This window comes from Entelurus aequoreus, linkage group LG15 (genome assembly GCF_033978785.1).
Source record: "Entelurus aequoreus isolate RoL-2023_Sb linkage group LG15, RoL_Eaeq_v1.1, whole genome shotgun sequence".
Lineage (NCBI taxonomy): Eukaryota > Metazoa > Chordata > Actinopteri > Syngnathiformes > Syngnathidae > Entelurus > Entelurus aequoreus.
Window position 1 is genome coordinate 53,740,207 of NC_084745.1, and position 18,617 is coordinate 53,758,823.

The 18,617-nt window shown below is 36.5% G+C and overlaps 1 protein-coding gene across 3 annotated transcripts in view; it reads left to right on the forward strand.

Moving 5' to 3' along the window:
- The window catches only part of LOC133630512 (outer dynein arm-docking complex subunit 2-like), a 140,647-nt gene that overhangs the window by 79,418 nt on the left and 42,612 nt on the right, over positions 1-18,617 (forward strand). For all 3 annotated transcript variants that reach the window (XM_062022124.1, XM_062022125.1, XM_062022123.1), the window contains exons 16-17: positions 7,908-8,088; positions 8,173-8,234. In XM_062022124.1, coding sequence (XP_061878108.1) covers positions 7,908-8,088; positions 8,173-8,234 — 243 coding nt within the window. The remainder of the gene's footprint in view (positions 1-7,907; positions 8,089-8,172; positions 8,235-18,617) is intronic.

An 18,617-nucleotide genomic window follows, 5' to 3' on the forward strand; every position in this document is an offset into this window, starting at 1 on the left:
GACTACAACAGTAAATAAACACAAGACATATATATACTCTATTAGCCACAACACAACCAGGCTTATATTTAATATGCCACAAATTAATCCTGCATAAAAACACCTGCGTGTTTGTTACGCTAGCTCCTAGCTCCTCTGCTAGCTCCTAGCTCCATAGAACACGCCAATACAATTCAAACACCTGATCAACACACACAATCACTCAGCCCAAAAGACCGTTCACCTAACCCAAGGTTCATAAAGCTTATATATTTTAAAAAAGTTACGTACATACGCAAAAAAAAGTTGCGCACATACGGTCAAGCGATCAAATGTTTAGAGGCCAAAGCTGCATACTCACGGTAGCACGTCTGCGTCTTTGTCATCCAAATCAAAGTAATCCTGGTAAGAGTCTGTGTTGTCCCAGTTCTCTACAGGCGTCTGTGTATCGAAGTCAAAAGTCCTCCTGGTTAGAGTCTCTGTTATCCGAGTTCTTCCATCTTGACTGCATCTTTCGGGAATGTAAACAAAGAAGCGCCGGCTGTGTACTGTTGTTGCTGACTACGTTCGAAAAATACGTCCATTTTGCACAGACAACTTTCTTCTTTGCTTGCTCAGCTTCCTTCCCCATAATGCAATGAACATTGCAACAGATTCACGAACACAGATGTCCAGAATACTGTGGAATTATGAAATGAAAACAGAGCTTTTTCGTATTGGCTTCAATGTGGAAGGCATACCCGTGTTCCCTGGTCTACGTCACGCGCATACGTCATCCGCAGAGGCGTTTCGAACCGGAAGTTTAGCGGCAAATTTAAAATGTCACTTTATAAGTTAACCCGGCCGTATTGGCATGTGTTATAATGTTAAGATTTCATCATTGATATATAAACTATCAGACTGCGTGGTCGCTAGTAGTGGCTTTCAGTAGGCCTTTTAAGGTGGTATTATTAAATAGATGTCGGTGTCTAGCAGGACCGATAATCAGCATTTCCGTTTTCTTAGCGTTGAGTTGCAAAAAGTTAGCGGACATCCATTGTTTAATTTCATTAAGACACGCCTCCAGCTGACTACAGTCCGGCGTGTTGGTCAGCTTTAGGGGCATGTACAGTTGAGTGTCATCAGCATAACAGTGAAAGCTAACACCGTACTTGCGTATGATGTCACCCAGCGGCAGCATGTAAATACTAAAGAGTGCAGGGCCAAGAACCGAACCCTGGGGAACTCCGCACGTTACCTTGACATAGTCCGAGGTCACATTGTTATGGGAGACGCACTGCATCCTGTCAGTAAGATAAGAGTTAAACCATGTTGCTTCCCATCCTACACAGTGGAGTTTTACAAGCCTTTTGCTTGGTAGGATAAAAAAAAATCGATTCTGAATCGAATCGTGACCCCAAGAATCGATTTTGAATCGAATCGTGGGACACCCAAAGATTCCCAGCCCCAATATATATATAGAATTACGTTCACATCACAGACATGCTGACAACGCCCCAGGCAAGGGTGTGTGTTTTGTTTGATAGCACGGTTTTCGGTGATCAAATTCCCTTTTCGATGGTTACGTTTTCGGTACATCACCTGTCAATAGTTCACAAGTAATAGGCTGTATACACTATATTGCCAAAAGTATTTGGCCACCTGCCTTTACTCACATATGAACTTGAAGTGCCATCCCATGGAATTGTCCAAAATGTTTTTGGTATCCGGGCGCATTCAAAGTTCCTTTCACTGGAACTAAGGGGCCAAGCCCAACTCCATAATTCCTCCTCCACCAAATTTCACACTCTGCACAATGCAGTACGAAATGTAGCGTTCTCCTGGCAACCGCCAAACCCAGACTGGTCCATCAGATTGCCAGATGGAAAAGTGTGATTCATCAGTCCAGAGAAGGTGTTTCCACTGCTCTAGAGTCCAGTGGCGACGTGCTTTACACCACTGCATCCCACACTTTGCATTGGACTTGGTGATGTATGGCTTAGATGCAGCTGCACGGCCATGGAAACCCATTCCATGAAGCTCTCTGCGTACTTTACGTGGGCTAATTGGAAGGTCACATGAAGTTTGGAGCTCTGTAGCAACTGACTGTGCGGAAAGTCTTTGCACTATGCTGTCCTCACTGTCAGTTTACGTGGCCTACCACTTGGTGGCTGAGTTGCTGTTGTTCCCAAACTCTTCACTTCTCTTATAATATAGTTGACTTTGGAATATTTAGGAGCGAGGAAATTTCACGACTGGATTTGTTGCTCAGGTAGCATCCTATGACAGTTCCACGCTGGAATTTACTGAGAGCGGTCCATTCTTTCACCAATGTTTGTAGAAACAGTCTCCATGATTGATTGGTTTGATACACCAGGCCAAGTGATGAGGGCACCTGAGGACACCATGTTGCTTCCCATCCTACACAGTGGAGTTTTACAAGCCTTTTGCTTGGTAGGATCAAAGACAGCTTTTGTCTGCTCGCTGGGCAGGCTGAACTAACAAAAGTTTTGTGATAACTTAGATACAATTATTCCGACGGATTGAAAAACGGTACGATTGTTGTTTTTACGTAAAAATTCCGGTGACTGAGCTGTCAGTTTTTACTGAAAAATCTTACATTCCCTGTTGTTTACAGTGCATTACTGTAGATGTCACATTTCTACCACTAATGATTTTACGGGCAATTTTTCTGAGCTGCTAGGTTGTTTTTTTTTTTAGAGTAAAATCTACTGACTTTTTTTTTCCCTCCAGTGTATCGTTGCAGACATGCCAAAGCGAGCCAAACAAAAGTAACATGACGGGTCAAACCGCGCCACTTTGATCAGTCCTGGTCTAGAGCAGTGTTTTTCAACCTTTTTTTGAGCGAAGGCACATTTTTTGCGTTGACCAGCAGAAATCATAAATTCAGTTGACAACAAAAAGTCGTCGTCGCAATTATTGAATATGACTTTAAAGCATAACCAAGCATGCATCAATATAGCTCTTGTCTCAAAGTAGGTGTGCTGTCACCACCTGTCACATCACACTCTGACTTATTTGGACTTTTTTGCTGTTTTCCTGTGTGTAGTGTTTTACTTCTTGTCTTGCGCTCCTATTTTGGTGGCTTTTTCTCTTTTTTTTGGTATTTTCCTGTAGCAGTTTCATGTCTTCCTTTTGAGCGATATTTCCCACATCTACTTTGTTTTTGCAATCAAGACTATTTCAGTTGTTTTTTTATCCTTCTTTGTAGGGACATTGTTGATTGTCACGTCATGTTCGGATGTACTTTGTGGACGCCGTCTTTGCTCCACAGTAAGTCTTTGCTGTCGTCCAGCATTCTGTTTTTGTTTACTTTTTAGCCAGTTTTAGTTTTGTTCTGCATAGCCTTCCCTAAGCTTCAATGCCTTTTCTTAAGGGCACTTACCTTTTGTTTATTTTTGGTTTCCGACATTTACAAAGCAATTAGCTACCGGCTGCCACCTACTGATATGGAAGAGTATTACACAGTTACTCTGCCGAGCTCTAGACAGCACCGACACTCAACAACAACACATCATTTGCAGACTATAATTACTGGTTTGCAAAAAATATTTTTAACCCGAATAGGTGAAATTACATAATCTCCCACGGCACACCAGACTGTATCTCACGGCACACTAGTGTGCCACGGCACAGTGGTTGAAAAACACTGGTCTAGAGAACAGCTTGAAGACAGTCAGTCAAAACCTTTTGTGGTGCCAGTGGATTTGACAAATAAACCTTCATTTTTTTTCTTCCATTCATGTAATTTTTTTTGGTTGGGCTTTTCTGAAGAAGAATCTACTACACAATCATATCAAAGATCGTACTGAAGTCAGTTGTTCACACTTCAAAGATGGCAGAAGGAAACCACAGCTTGTTTGGATGGCAAATTTAACCCGCGTTGGTTTTGGCAGCCTGTCTGTTCATTAGCAATGTTTTTTCTTGCAAGAATAGGCTGCGCTTCTGTGGACCCTGACCAAACCCAAATGACCTTGTGTCCTGCACAATAGCTTAGGCACCAAGATGCCAGCAACCGTGGCCTTGAATAAAGATACCTAACTGTACGTCGGAAGTTTGTTGAGGTTTGCTGCGACCGCACTGTGTCCCTTTTAATGTTTGCTGCAGTTTACTACTCAGACGCCTTGGGAAACTGCAATCACAGCAAAACATGGCAGGGTGTCCCCTAAACCGCCAAGATACCTGTGGTGGTGGGGGGCGTGGTCACAATGACGCCATCCACTAATTAGCATAATTTGCTATATGATTTTCTTTAAAGGCCTACTGAAATGATTTTTTTTATTTAAACGGGGATAGCAGATCTATTCTATGTGTCATACTTGATCATTTTGCGATATTGCCATATTTTTGCTGAAAGGATTTAGTATAGAACGACGACGATAAAGATCGCAACTTTTGGTATCTGATAAAAAAAAGGCTTGCCCCTACCGGAAGTAGCGTGACGTAGTCAGTTGAACATATACGCAAAGTTCCCTATTGTTTACAATGATGGCCGCATGAAGTGAGAGAGATTCGGACCGAGAAAGCGACAATTTCCCCATTAATTTGAGCGAGGATGAAAGATTTGTGGATGAGTAAAGTGCAAGTGAAGGACTAGTGGGGAGTTGAAGCTATTCAGATAGGGAAGATGCTGTGAGAGGCGGGGGTGACCTGATATTCAGCTGGGAATGACTACAACAGTAAATAAACACAAGACATATATATACTCTATTAGCCACAACACAACCAGGCTTATATTTAATATGCCACAAATTAATCCTGCATAAAAACACCTACGTGTTTGTTATGCTAGCTCCTAGCTCCTCTGCTAGCTCCTAGCTCCATAGAACACGCCAATACAATTCAAACACCTGCACAACACACACAATCACTCAGCCCAAAAGACCGTTCACCTAACCCAAGGTTCATAAAGCTTATATATTTTAAAAAAGTTACGTACATACGCAAAAAAAAGTTGCGCACATACGGTCAAGCGATCAAATGTTTAGAAGCCAAAGCTGCATACTCACAGTAGCACGTCTGCGTCTTTGTCATCCAAATCAAAGTAATCCTGGTAAGAGTCTGTGTTGTCCCAGTTCTCTACAGGCGTCTGTGTATCGAAGTCAAAAGTCCTCCTGGTTAGAGTCTCTGTTATCCGAGTTCTTCCATCTTGACTGCATCTTTCGGGAATGTAAACAAAGACGCGCCGGCTGTGTACTGTTGCTGCTGACTTCGTTCGCAAAATACGTCCGTTTCGCACCGACAACTTTCTTCTTTGCTTGCTCAGCTTCCTTCTCCATAATGCAATGAACATGATTGCAACAGATTCACCAACACAGATGTCCAGAATACTGTGGAATTATGACATGAAAACAGAGCTTTTTTGTATTGGCTTCAATGGGGAAGGCATACCTCTGTTCCCCGGTCTACGTCACGCGCATACGTCATCCTCAGAGGCGTTTCGAACCGGAAGTTTAGCTGCAAATTTAAAATGTCACTTTATAAGTTAACCCGGCCGTATTGGCATGTGTTGCAATGTTAAGATTTCATCATTGATATATAAACTATCAGACTGCGTGGTCGCTAGTAGTGGCTTTCAGTAGGCCTTTAAAAAGGCTCAAAAATGTATACATACATTTAAAACAAACCTGTATTAACATTTTTTTAATCGTTTTGCCATATTGGTAATTGTTGCTGCTTTGTTGAAATTTTTCTAGTGTTTACAGACTTTTAATGATATTTTTTAAATTGACAACTAGCAACAGATTTAGCATCTTCTTCTGGTGTTGTTATGAAATGTGTTTGTGTTAAGAGTCTCTACTTCTGTCCCTCGACTAAAGAGGCTGCAGCGAGCATGGCGTCACACTTGCTTGGCGCTGTTCTCTTCTTAAAAGCCGCCACTGTCCTCTTAATATGTACACATTTTGTATTGGTATATATTAGGGGTGTGGGGAAAAATCGATTCGAATTCGAATCGCGATTCTCACGTTCTGCGATTCAGAATCGATTCTCATTTTTAAAAAATCGATTTTTTATTTTTTTAAAATTAATTAATTAATTAATTAATTTAAGTAAAAAAATTTATTATTTATTTATTTATTTTTTAAATTAATCAATCCAACAAAACAATACACAGCAATACCATAACAATGCAATCCAATTCCAAAAGCAAACCCGACCCAGCAACACTCAGAACTGCAATAAACAGAGCAATTGAGAGGAGACACAAACACCACACACAACAATTGAGAGGAGACACAAACACCACACACAACAATTGAGAGGAGACACAAACACCACACACAACAATTGAGAGGAGACACAAACACCACACACAACAATTGAGAGGAGACACAAACACCACACACAACAATTGAGAGGAGACACAAACACCACACACAACAATTGAGAGGAGACACAAACACCACACACAACAATTGAGAGGAGACACAAACACCACACACAACAATTGAGAGGAGACACAAACACCACACACAACAATTGAGAGGAGACACAAACACCACACACAACAATTGAGAGGAGACACAAACACCACACACAACAATTGAGAGGAGACACAAACACCACACACAACAATTGAGAGGAGACACAAACACCACACACAACAATTGAGAGGAGACACAAACACCACACACAACAATTGAGAGGAGACACAAACACCACACACAACAATTGAGAGGAGACACAAACACAACAAACCAAAAGTAGTGAAACAAAAATGAATATTATCAACAACAGTATCAATATTAGTTACAATTTCAACATAGCAGTGATTAAAAATCCCTCATTGACATTATCATTAGACATTTAGTTTATGAGATGCGATGCAAGTGTAAGCCACTGTGACACTATTGTTCATTTTTTGTATTTTTTTATTATTATTAATGTTTGTAATGATAATATCAATGAGGGATTTTTAATCACTGCTATGTTGAAGTTGTTACTAATATTGATGCTGTTGTTGATAACATTCATTTTTGTCTCACTACTTTTAGATTGTTCCGTGTCATGTTTGTGTGTCTCTGTTTATTGCTATTCTGAATGTTGCTGGGTGGGGTTTTGTTTTGAAATTGTATTGCATTATTATGGTATTGTTGTGTATTGTTTTCATTAAAAAAAAATAAAAATAAAAAAAAATCGTTTTTGAATCGAGAATCGTGTTGAATTGAAAAAAAAAATCGATTCTGAATCGAATCGTGACCACAAGAATCGATTTTGAATTGAATCGTGGGACACCCAAAGATTCCCAGCCCTAATATATATATAGAATTACGTTCACATCACAGACATGCTGACAACGCCCCAGGCAATGGTGTGTGTTTTGTTTGATAGCACGGTTTTCGGTGATCAAATTTCGGAAGTCAAGGTGAAGTCGGCGGCTAGCGCGGCTAGCGCTCCAACAAAGTCCTCCTGGTTGTGTTGCTGTAGTCCGCTGCTAATACACCGATCCCACCTACAACTGTCTTCTTTGCAGCCTTCATTGTTCATTAAAAAAATTGCAAAAGATGTCCAGAATACTGTGGAATTATGAAATGAAAACAGAGCTTTTTGTATAGGATTCTACGGGGTACCATAACTTCCGTTACTCGGACTTCGTCACGCGCATACGTCATCATACCGCGATGTTTCAGCCGGATATTTCCCGGGAATTTTAAAATGTCACTTTATAAGTTAACCCGGCCGTATTGGCATGTGTTGCAATGTTAAGATCTCATCATTGATATATAAACTATCAGACTGCGTGGTCGCTAGTAGTGGCTTTCAGTAGGCCTTTACAGGTAGTACTTTTAAAAGGAACTAGCGGAGTAAATGCATCATTGAACCATTATCGACCTTTATTATGAAGAATCAATTCTTTCTGGGGTTCGAACAAAATTAGCGATGAACGATAACATTGGCTGTCCTCTTTTTTTTCATTTTTTTTTAAGGTTTCAAGATCATAAAGTCCTGGAGATCCTGATCGGCTTGCTGACCAATCAACCTGAGGAGGTGCTCGTGAATGTGGTCGGAGCCTTGGCGGAGTTCGCCCAGAAACCTGCAAACAAAGTCACCATCCGCAAGTGTGGAGGGCTCAAACCTCTCGTCAAGCTACTCATCGGCAGGAACGAGGCATGTCCAACTACACAATTGTCCTCGGACCTTTTTTCGGTGTGTGAACAGATCATCATCTTAGAATAAACGTCTTTCCGCCAGCCGCTGTTGGTGAACGTAACCAAGGTAGTGGAGGCCTGTGCTGCGGATCTGGACAACATGGCGTAAGTAGCCTCCTCTTCTAGATCAGGGGTCGGCAACCCAAAATGTTGAAAGAGCCACATTGGACAAAAAAAATAAAATATGCTTGTAAAGCCTTCTATAAGTGTTATAATGAAGGCAACACATGACGTAAGTGTCTATATTAGCTATATTAGCCTACTATCAAAATGACTTAAACATCTTATATAAGTGTTATAATGAAGGCAACACATGATGTAAGTGTCTGTATTAGCTATAATAGCCTACTATCAAAATGACTTTAAAAGTCTTATATAAGTGTTATAATGAAGGCAACACATGATGTAAGTGTCTATATTAGCCTACTATCAAAATGACTTTAAAAGTCTTATATAAGTGTTATAATAAAGACAACACATGATGTAAGTGTCTATATTAGCTATATTAGCCTACTATCAAAATGACTTTAAAAGTCTTATATAAGTGTTATAAAGAAGGCAACACGTGATGTAAGTGTCTATATTAGCCTACTATCAAAATGACTTTAAAAGTCTTATATAAGTGTTATAATGAAGACAACACATGATGTAAGTGTCTATATTAGCCTACTATCAAAATGACTTTAAAAGTCTTATATAAGTGTTATAATGAAGACAACACATGATGTAAGTGTCTATATTAGCCTACTATCAAAATGACTTTAAAAGTCTTATATAAGTGTTATAATGAAGGCAACACATGATGTAAGTGTCTATATTAGCTATATTAGCCTACTATCAAAATGACTTTAAAAGTCTTATATAAGTGTTATAAAGAAGGCAACACATGATGTAAGTGTCTATATTAGCCTACTATCAAAATGACTTTAAAAGTCTTATATAAGTGTTATAATGAAGACAACACATGATGTAAGTGTCTATATTAGCTATATTAGCCTACTATCAAAATGACTTTAAAAGTCTTATATAAGTGTTATAATGAAGACAACACATGATGTAAGTGTCTATATTAGCTATATTAGCCTACTATCAAAATGACTTTAAAAGTCTTACATAAGTGTTATAATGAAGACAACACATGATGTAAGTGTCTATATTAGTTATATTAGCCTACTATCAAAATTACTTTAAAAGTCTTATACAAGTGTTATAATGAAGGCAACACATGATGTAAGTGTCTATATTAGTTATATTAGCCTACTATCAAAATGACTTTAAAAGCCTTATATAAGTGTTATAAAGAGGACAACACATGATGTAAGTGTCTATATTAGCCTACTATCAAAATTACTTTAAAAGTCTTATATAAGTGTTATAATGAAGGCAACACATGATGTAAGTGTCTATATTAGCCTACTATCAAAATGACTGTGTCACAGGCTGATGTAAATCTTCATTGACAGAAATGTTGACAGTAATGTACACATTTTTACAACAGTGGAAAACATTAGTAAAACTGAGGCTTCTCAGAGGGTGAGATAACTCCTGGCATAAAATGGCCAAAGGTATAATAGATGTGTGTGTCCAAGTTAAAGGAAACGACAGGCTGTCTTCTTCTAACGGATTTATTACAATCTTTGCAAGTTGGGTAACGTTTGCTGTGGTCTGGAACAACGTGGCGCATAAACAACTATTGAGAAATGCAGCCAATATTACATACAGATAATGTGTCGTGAGACATGCAAATGTAAATGAAATACACAGAGGAAATTAAGTGAGCTCAAATATAGCTACAAACGAGGCATAATGATGTACATACATACAGCTAGCCTAGATAGCATGTTAGCATCGATGAGCTTGCAGTCACGCACTGACCAAATATGCCTGATTAGCACTCCCAACAAGTCAATAACACCAATAAAGCTCACCTTTGTGCATTCACGCACAGCATAAAACATTTGGTGGACAAAATGAGTCAAAGAAGAAGGGGCATAAAACACGCCTTTCTGTGGCAGCGTCGGAGAAAGTTGTACATGTAAACCAGGGGTCACCAACCTTTTTGAAAGCAAGAGCTACTTCTTGGGTAGTGATTAATGCGAAGGGCTACCAGTTTGATACACACTTCAATAAATTGCCAGAAATAGCCAATTTGCTCAATTTACCTTTAACTCTGTTATTATTAATAATGATATTTACACTTAATTGAATGATTTAAAAGAGGAGAAAACACACAAAAAAAACGACAATTAAATTTTGAAACATAGTTTATCTTCAATTTCGACTTTTAAAATTCAAAATTCAACTGAAAAAAGAAGAGAAAAACTAGCTAATTCGAATCTTTTTGAAAAAAAATAAAAAAGAATTTATGGAACATCATTAGTCATTTTTCCTGATTAAGATTAATTTTAGAATTTTGATGACATGTTTTAAATAGGTTAAAATCCAATCTACACTTTGTTAGAATATATAACAAATTGGACCAAGCTATATTTCTAACAAAGACAAATCATTATTTCTTCTAGATTTTCCAGAACAAAAATTTTAAAATAAATTCAAAAGATTTTGAAATAAGATTTAAATTTGATTCTACAGATTTTTTAGATTTGCTAGAATATTTTTTTTTAATTTTAATCATAAGTTTAAAGAAATATTTCACAAATATTCTTCGTCGAAAAAACAGAAGCTAAAATGAAGAATTAAATTCAAATGTATTTATTATTCTTTACAATAATAAAAAAAAAATTTACTTGAACATTGATTTAAATTGTCAGGAAAGAAGAGGAAGGAATTTAAAAGGTAAAAAGGTATATGTGTTTAAAAATCCTAAAATCTTTTTTAAGGTTGTATTTTTTCTCTAAAATTGTCTTTCTGAAAGTTATAAGCAGCAAAGTAAAACAATTAATGAATTTATTTAAACAAGTGAAGACCAAGTCTTTAAAATATTTTCTTGGATTTTCAAATTCTATTTTGAGTTTTGTCTCTCTTAGAATTAAAAATGTCAAGCATAGCGAGACCAGTAGTAGTAAATAAATACAATTTAAAAAATAGAGGCAGCTCACTGGTAAGTTCTGCTATTTGAGCTATTTTTAGAACAGGCCAGCGGGCTACTCATCTGGTCCTTACGGGCTACCTGGTGCCCGCGGGCACCGCGTTGGTGACCCCTGCTTTACACATACTGTAACATGATTATTCACGTTTTCCACTCAGTACAGATTGCTGTCCTATCACATGTTGTGTGTTACAAACTCAAACACGTTTCGTGCTGACGTAGAAGCTAACTTATCTGTTGCCGTAGTTAGCTTCTACAGCTAATATCGTAGCACGGCGATGTGTTAGTACGCTAGAAAAATAGTTCGTCAGTGTTCACTCTTACAATACAAATGTTACTACACTTTGGTTGTTATACAGGTTACACAACGTGATTTAAGTATTGTTGACGCTTTTGGAATGCATTTTTAAAGTGATTTAGAGGCAGAATTGATTGACAACATTAGCTGCATTGCTAGCCACCGAGAATGAGACAATGTAAGAAAGCAAAAAAAAAAAAAAACCTTTTGTCTTCTTGTCTCTCATGATGATTGTGAACGATAGGCAAAATAAAAAAAAAGTGCAGTTCCCCTTTAACATGCCTGTGTGGGGTTTGAGCAGCTTACTCATGTTAGTACTGAAGTAGCTGGGCTTATTAAGTTACTATGACAACAGAACGACAAAAAGATCCCTGGATAGATGCACTGTATCATTAGCTTGTCACATGTTATGTTCAAAGAACTCTACTTAGTATTTTCCAGGTATATTTCTCTTTGATCCCCGGTCTAATAACACATTTGAGAAGGTTTTGCTTATTGTACCTTCCGCTTTAAATACGGGGTGGTTTAATGCCCCGGCGTTTTACTGTCGCTACGTGGCCACGGTGGAGGACAAACACACGCGAGGCCTTCCTTCCCATTTCCAAGACAACATGGCTGGGAATGCACGGCGACCCGCAGTCAAGCGCCGTATTTGCTCCCATGTTTCATTTCAAACCTCACCCTCCACGGCTTTTAACAAGGCTGAGAGAAGACACTTCTGCATTAAAGGAGTTCACATAGTTGAAAAACAGCAATATTATATCATCCTGGGAAGGCAGAACTGAGGCGTTCATTAAAATGTATCGAATTAGAGCACAGGTGTCAAACTCAAAGCCTGGGGGCCAAATCTGGCCCGCCACATTATTGAAGTGGCCCACAAAAGCCTGGAAATAATAAGCGTTAATAAAATGTTTAATATTTTCTTACTAAATAGATTTGTTCTTTCCCTTTTGACATTAAAAATCATGTACTGCATGCAATTGCATATCTTTTAAAATTCAATATCTAAATCAAAATATTCCAAAAATAGTTTTGGTTGAAATAAGGATAAATACTATACTTAAATATCTGCTTGACTTATGATTTCAAAACAAATTATCAAGACTGTAAAATTGACAATAGATTTTACGGTTAATTTCATTGAGTTTTTTACTGTAAAATCAACTTTGGTACTGTTTTTTCCATATACAGTAAGACATTAAAACAATAAAAAAACAAACAAATAGAGCACAGGTGTCAAACTCAAAGCCTGGGGGCCAAATGTGGCCCGCCACTTTGTTTATGTGGCCCACAAAAGTCTGGAAATAATATGCGTTAATAAAATGTTTAATATTTTCTTACTAAACATATTTGTTCTTTCCCTTTTGACATTAAAAATCATGTACTGCATGCAATTGCATATCTTTTAAAATTCAATATCTAAATCAAAATATTCCGAAAATATTTTTTGTTAAAATAAGGATAAATACTATACTTAAATATCTGCTTGACTTATGATTTCAAAACTAATTATCAACAAATTATAGACTGTAAAATTGACAATAGATGTTACGGTTCATTTCATTGAGTTTTTTTTACTGTAAAATCCACTTTGGTACTGTTTTTTCCATATACAGTAAGACATTAAAACAATAAAAAAACAAACAAATAGAGCACAGGTGTCAAACTCAAAGCCTGGGGGCCAAATCTGGCCCGCCACATTATTTATGTGGCCCACAAAAGCCTGGAAATAATGTGTTAATAAAATGTTTAATATTTTCTTACTAAACATATTTGTTCTTTCCCTTTTGACATTAAAAATCATGTACTGCATGCAATTGCATATCTTTTAAAATTCAATATCTAAATCAAAATATTCCAAAAATATTTTTGGTTAAAATAAGGATAAATACTATACTTAAATATCTGCTTGACTTATGATTTCAAAACAAATTATCAAGACTGTAAAATTGACAATAGATTTTACGGTTCATTTCATTTAGTTTTTTTTACTGTAAAATCAACTTTGGTACTGTTTTTTCCATATACAGTAAGACATTAAAACAATAAAAAAATAAAAATAGAGCACAGGTGTCAAACTCAAAGCCTGGGGGCCAAATCTGGCCCGCCACATTGTTTATGTGGCCCACAAAAGCCTGGAAATAATATGCGTTAATAAAATGTTTCATATTTTCTTACTAAATATATTTGTTCTTTCCCTTTTGACATTAAAAATCATGTACTGCATGAAATTGCATATCTTTTAAAATTCAATATTATCAAAATCAAAATATTCCAAAAATATTTGTTAAAATAAGGATAAATACTATACTTAAATATCTGCTTGACTTATGATTTCAAAACAAATTATCAACAAATTATAGACTGTAAAATTGACAATCGATTTTACGGTTCATTTCATTGAGTTTTTTTTACTGTAAAATCAACTTTGGTACTGTTTTTTCCATATATAGTAAGACATTAAAACAATAAAAAAACAAAACAAATAGAGCACAGGTGTCAAACTCAAAGCCTGGGGGCCAAATCTGGCCCGCCACATTGTTTATGTGGCCCACAAAAGTCTGGAAATAATATGCGTTAATAAAATGTTTAATATTTTCTTACTAAATATATTTGTTCTTTCCCTTTTGACATTAAAAATCATGTACTGCATGCAATTACATATCTTTTAAAATCCAATATTATCAAAATCAAAATATTCCAAAAATATTTGTTAAAATAAGGATAAATACTATACTTAAATATCTGCTTGACTTATGATTTCAAAACAAATTATCAACAAATTATAGACTGTAAAATTGACAATAGATTTTACGGTTCATTTCATTGAGGTTTTTTTTACTGTAAAATCAACTTTGGTACTGTTTTTTCCATATGCAGTAAGACATTAAAACAAAAAAAACAAAAAAAATAGAGCACAGGTGTCAAACTCAAAGCCTGAGGGCCAAATGTGGCCCGCCACATTGTTTATGTGGCCCACAAAAGCCTGGAAATAATATGCGTTAATAAAATGTTTCATATTTTCTTACTAAATAGATTTGTTCTTTCCCTTTTGACATTAAAAATCATGTACTGCATGCAATTGCATATCTTTTAAAATTCAATATCTGAATCAAAATATTCCGAAAATATTTTTGGTTAAAATAAGGATAAATACTATACTTAAATATCTGCTTGACTTATGATTTCAAAACAAATTATCAACAAATTATAGACTGTAAAATTGACAATAGGTTTTACGGTTCATTTCATTGAGTTTTTTTTACTGTAAAATCAACTTTGGTACTGTTTTTTCCATGTACAGTAAGACATTAAAACAATAAAAAAACAAACAAATAGAGCACAGGTGTCAAACTCAAAGCCTGAGTGCCAAATCTGGCCCGCCACATTGTTTATGTGGCCCACAAAAGTCTGGAAATAATATGCGTTAATAAAATGTTTCATATTTTCTTACTAAATATATTTGTTGTTTCCCTTTTGACATTAAAAATCATGTACTGCATGCAATTGCATATCTTTTAAAATTCAATATCTAAATCAAAATATTCCAAAAATATTTTTTGTTAAAATAAGGATAAATACTATACTTAAATATCTGCTTGACTTATGATTTCAAAACAAATTATCAACAAATTATAGACTGTAAAATTGACAATAGGTTTTACGGTTCATTTCATTGAGTTTTTTTTACTGTAAAATCAACTTTGGTACTGTTTTTTCCATATACAGTAAGACATTAAAACAATAAAAAAAAAAAACAAATAGAGCACAGGTGTCAAACGCAAAGCCTGAGGGCCAAATCTGGCCCGCCACATTGTTTATGTGGCCCACAAAAGCCTGGAAATAATATGCGTTAATAAAATGTTTAATATTTTCTTCCCTTTTGACTATAAAAATCATGTACTGCATACAATTGCATATCTTTTAAAATGCAATATTATCAAAATCAAAATATTCCAAAAATATTTTTTGTTAAAATAAGGATAAATACTAGAGATGTCCGATATTGGCTTTTTTGCCGATATTCCGATATTGTCCAACTCTTAATTACGGATTCCGATATCAAGCGATACCGATATATACAGTCGTGGAATGAACACATTATTATGCATTATTTTGTTGTGATGCCCCGCTGGATGCATTAAACAATGTAACAAGGTTTTCCAAAATAAATCAACTCAAGTTATGGAAAAAAATGCCAACATGGCACTGCCATATTTATTATTGAAGTCACAAAGTGCATTATTTTTTTTAACATGCCTCAAAACAGCAGCTTGGAATTTAAGACATGCTCTCCCTGAGAGAGCATGAGGAGGTTGAGGTGGGGGGTGTATATTGTAGCTTCCCGGAAGAGTTAGTGCTGCAAGGGGTTCTGGGTATTTGTTCTGTTGTGTTTATGTTGTGCTACGGTGCGGATGGTCTCCCGAAATGTGTTTGTCATTCTTGTTTGGTGTGGGTTCACAGTGTGGCGCATATTTGTAACAGTGTTAAAGTTGTTTATACGGTCACCCTCAGTGTGACCTGTATGGCTGTTGACCAAGAATGCCTTGCATTCAATTGTGTGTGTGAAAAGCCGTAGATGTTATGTGACTGGAACGGCTCTGTACTTCTCCCTACGTCCGTGTACACAGCCGCCTTTTAAAAAGGCATACATTTTACTTTTTGAAACCGATACCGATAGTTTCCGATATTACATTTTAAAGCATTTATCGGCCGATATTATCGGACATCTCTAATATATACTGTACTTAAATATCTGCTTGACTTACGATTTCAAAACAAATTATCACTGTAAAATTGACAATAGATTTTACGGTTAAATTCCGCCGACTTGAGTTTTTTAGTGTAAAGTCAACTTTGGTACTGCTTTTGTCCATATACAGTAAGACACTGAAACATTAAAAAAACAAAGAAAAACATTAAATCAAGATTTTACGGTAAAAAATACAATGACAGCTCTGTTGAATGCTTGAATTTTACCGCTAAAAACAGTGGTGTGGTTTCTGCATTCCATTCCATTTATTCCATTTTTTTATATGCTGTAAAAAAAACACTGCTTTTACTGTAAAATTCTGGTTTGATTGATTGATTGAAACTTGTATTAGTAGATTGTAGGGCTGCAACTAGCGATTAATTTGATAATCGATTAATCTGTCGATTATTACTCCGATTAATCGATTGATAATCGGATAAAAGAGACAAACTACATTTCTATCCTTTCCAGTATTTTATTGGAAAAAAAACAGCATACTGGCACCATACTTATTTTGATTATTGTTTCTCAGCTGTTTGTAAATGTTGCCGTTTATAAATATTTATTTATTTATTTTTTAAAAGCCTCTGCGCATGCGCATAGCATAGATCCAACGAATCGATGACTAAATTAATTGGCAACTATTTTAAAATCGATTTTAATGGATTAGTTGTTGCAGCCCTAGTAGATTGCACAGTACAGTACATGTTCTGTACAATTGACCCCTAAATGGTAACACCCCAATAAGTTTTGCAACTTGTTTAAGTCCACGTTAATCAATTCATGGTAATTCATGGTGACTGAGCTGCCAGTTTTTAAAGTCAAATTTACACATATTTTTTTTGCTTATGTAAAAAAAATATATTGTTAATGTACTATGTGTATATTCATATATTACTCATTGTTGAACGCGGCCCTCTGAGGGCAACCATAACTGCGATGTGGCCCTCAATGAAAAGCAGTCTGACACCCCTGAATTAGAGTGTGGCAAGGTTTTAATGTTAGTTTTTTCACAGTATGTATATTTAGGCCAGAACTGTAAACAAGTTGTTTTTATTCTTATTTTAAATCCTGGTTGCACTGTAGTTTACACAACGTGCATTTAGTAGCATCCTTTGCTTGCACAAATCTGTCCTGGGCTGTTTGCAGACGATTTTAACAGTTTGGCTACTGTTATGTTGCAAATGTTTAATTGCAATTTCACTCTTCGCACTTATGACGTTTTTTTCCGTCAAATCCTCCAGTTTATTTTCCCTCCTCCACGATCGCAGACACACACTGTTTGATGCCTCCACGGTGTGCGGTCGCCTCCTTTAATCCATCAATGTCAACTTCTCCGCTAATCGGTTTCATACCTGCTTCACGGGGAGACTCGGCTGTTTGGATGCGTTCTTATTTTTAGTTTTTGGGTAGGATTTAAGAGGCACTGCAGACTGGAATCTAAGGTGTCTGGTTTATGTGCAAACACAAGGTGTGGTGCAAGGGACACCAGATGAGTGGTTTTTTTTTGTGGCCAGTCACATGGATCCCATGATTAAGTCATAATGACAATTAGGGCTGCAACTAGGGATGATACTCGAAACCGGTTTTCCCGGTTGTTTGATAAGAAAAGAACCGAGTCCTCGGACTCGAATCCCTTTTTGAGAACCGGTACCCGTTATCGAGACCACTATAGTAAAAGAAAAGAGTTGATTCTTTATTCGAATCCCGTCCCGACCAGAAATGCTCCGTGGGACATCACAAGAATTGACGTCACGTAGCTCAGTCATTAGGCGCAGATAGCGAAAGCAGGAAAACAATGGACGGGAAAAAGCGCTCCAAGGTGTAATAAAGTTCAAAACAAAAGGTATAATCCATCGAATAACTTTACTGAGAGATTTGAGCAGGGTACAAACACATGACCAACACTTTTACGACCAACCGGAAACATAGCAACCAGGCTAGCAACGCACCTCCTTTACGGCAGCTGTCGCAACCTTCTTAAAACAACCGCAGCACATACATATATATACAACATATCTCCCTTTTTTAGCTTTTGTTTTTCTTTCCTTGTAAACAAAACAAAATCACACTGCAGATGTGTTGTCTGTCCAATTATAAATAATGCAGACGAGGCGTGTTGGCTGAGTTTTTGACGTTTACTTTCACAGCGTGGCAACATGCAACACTTTTCGGGGCTACCGCGCATGCTCGTAACTCCCGTTGCATGCTGGGTAGTGTAGTTGTTATATTCTCTAGCTCATAACATTTTTCCCCCTATAAAGAAATAATGTTAACTCAATAAAGTGTATTTCTTTTTTTAGCTTTAACTTTTCATTTATTAGCATTGTAACCACACTTGCAAATAACTTTTCTCTTCATAGAATGTTCTTTCAATAAAGAAATAAA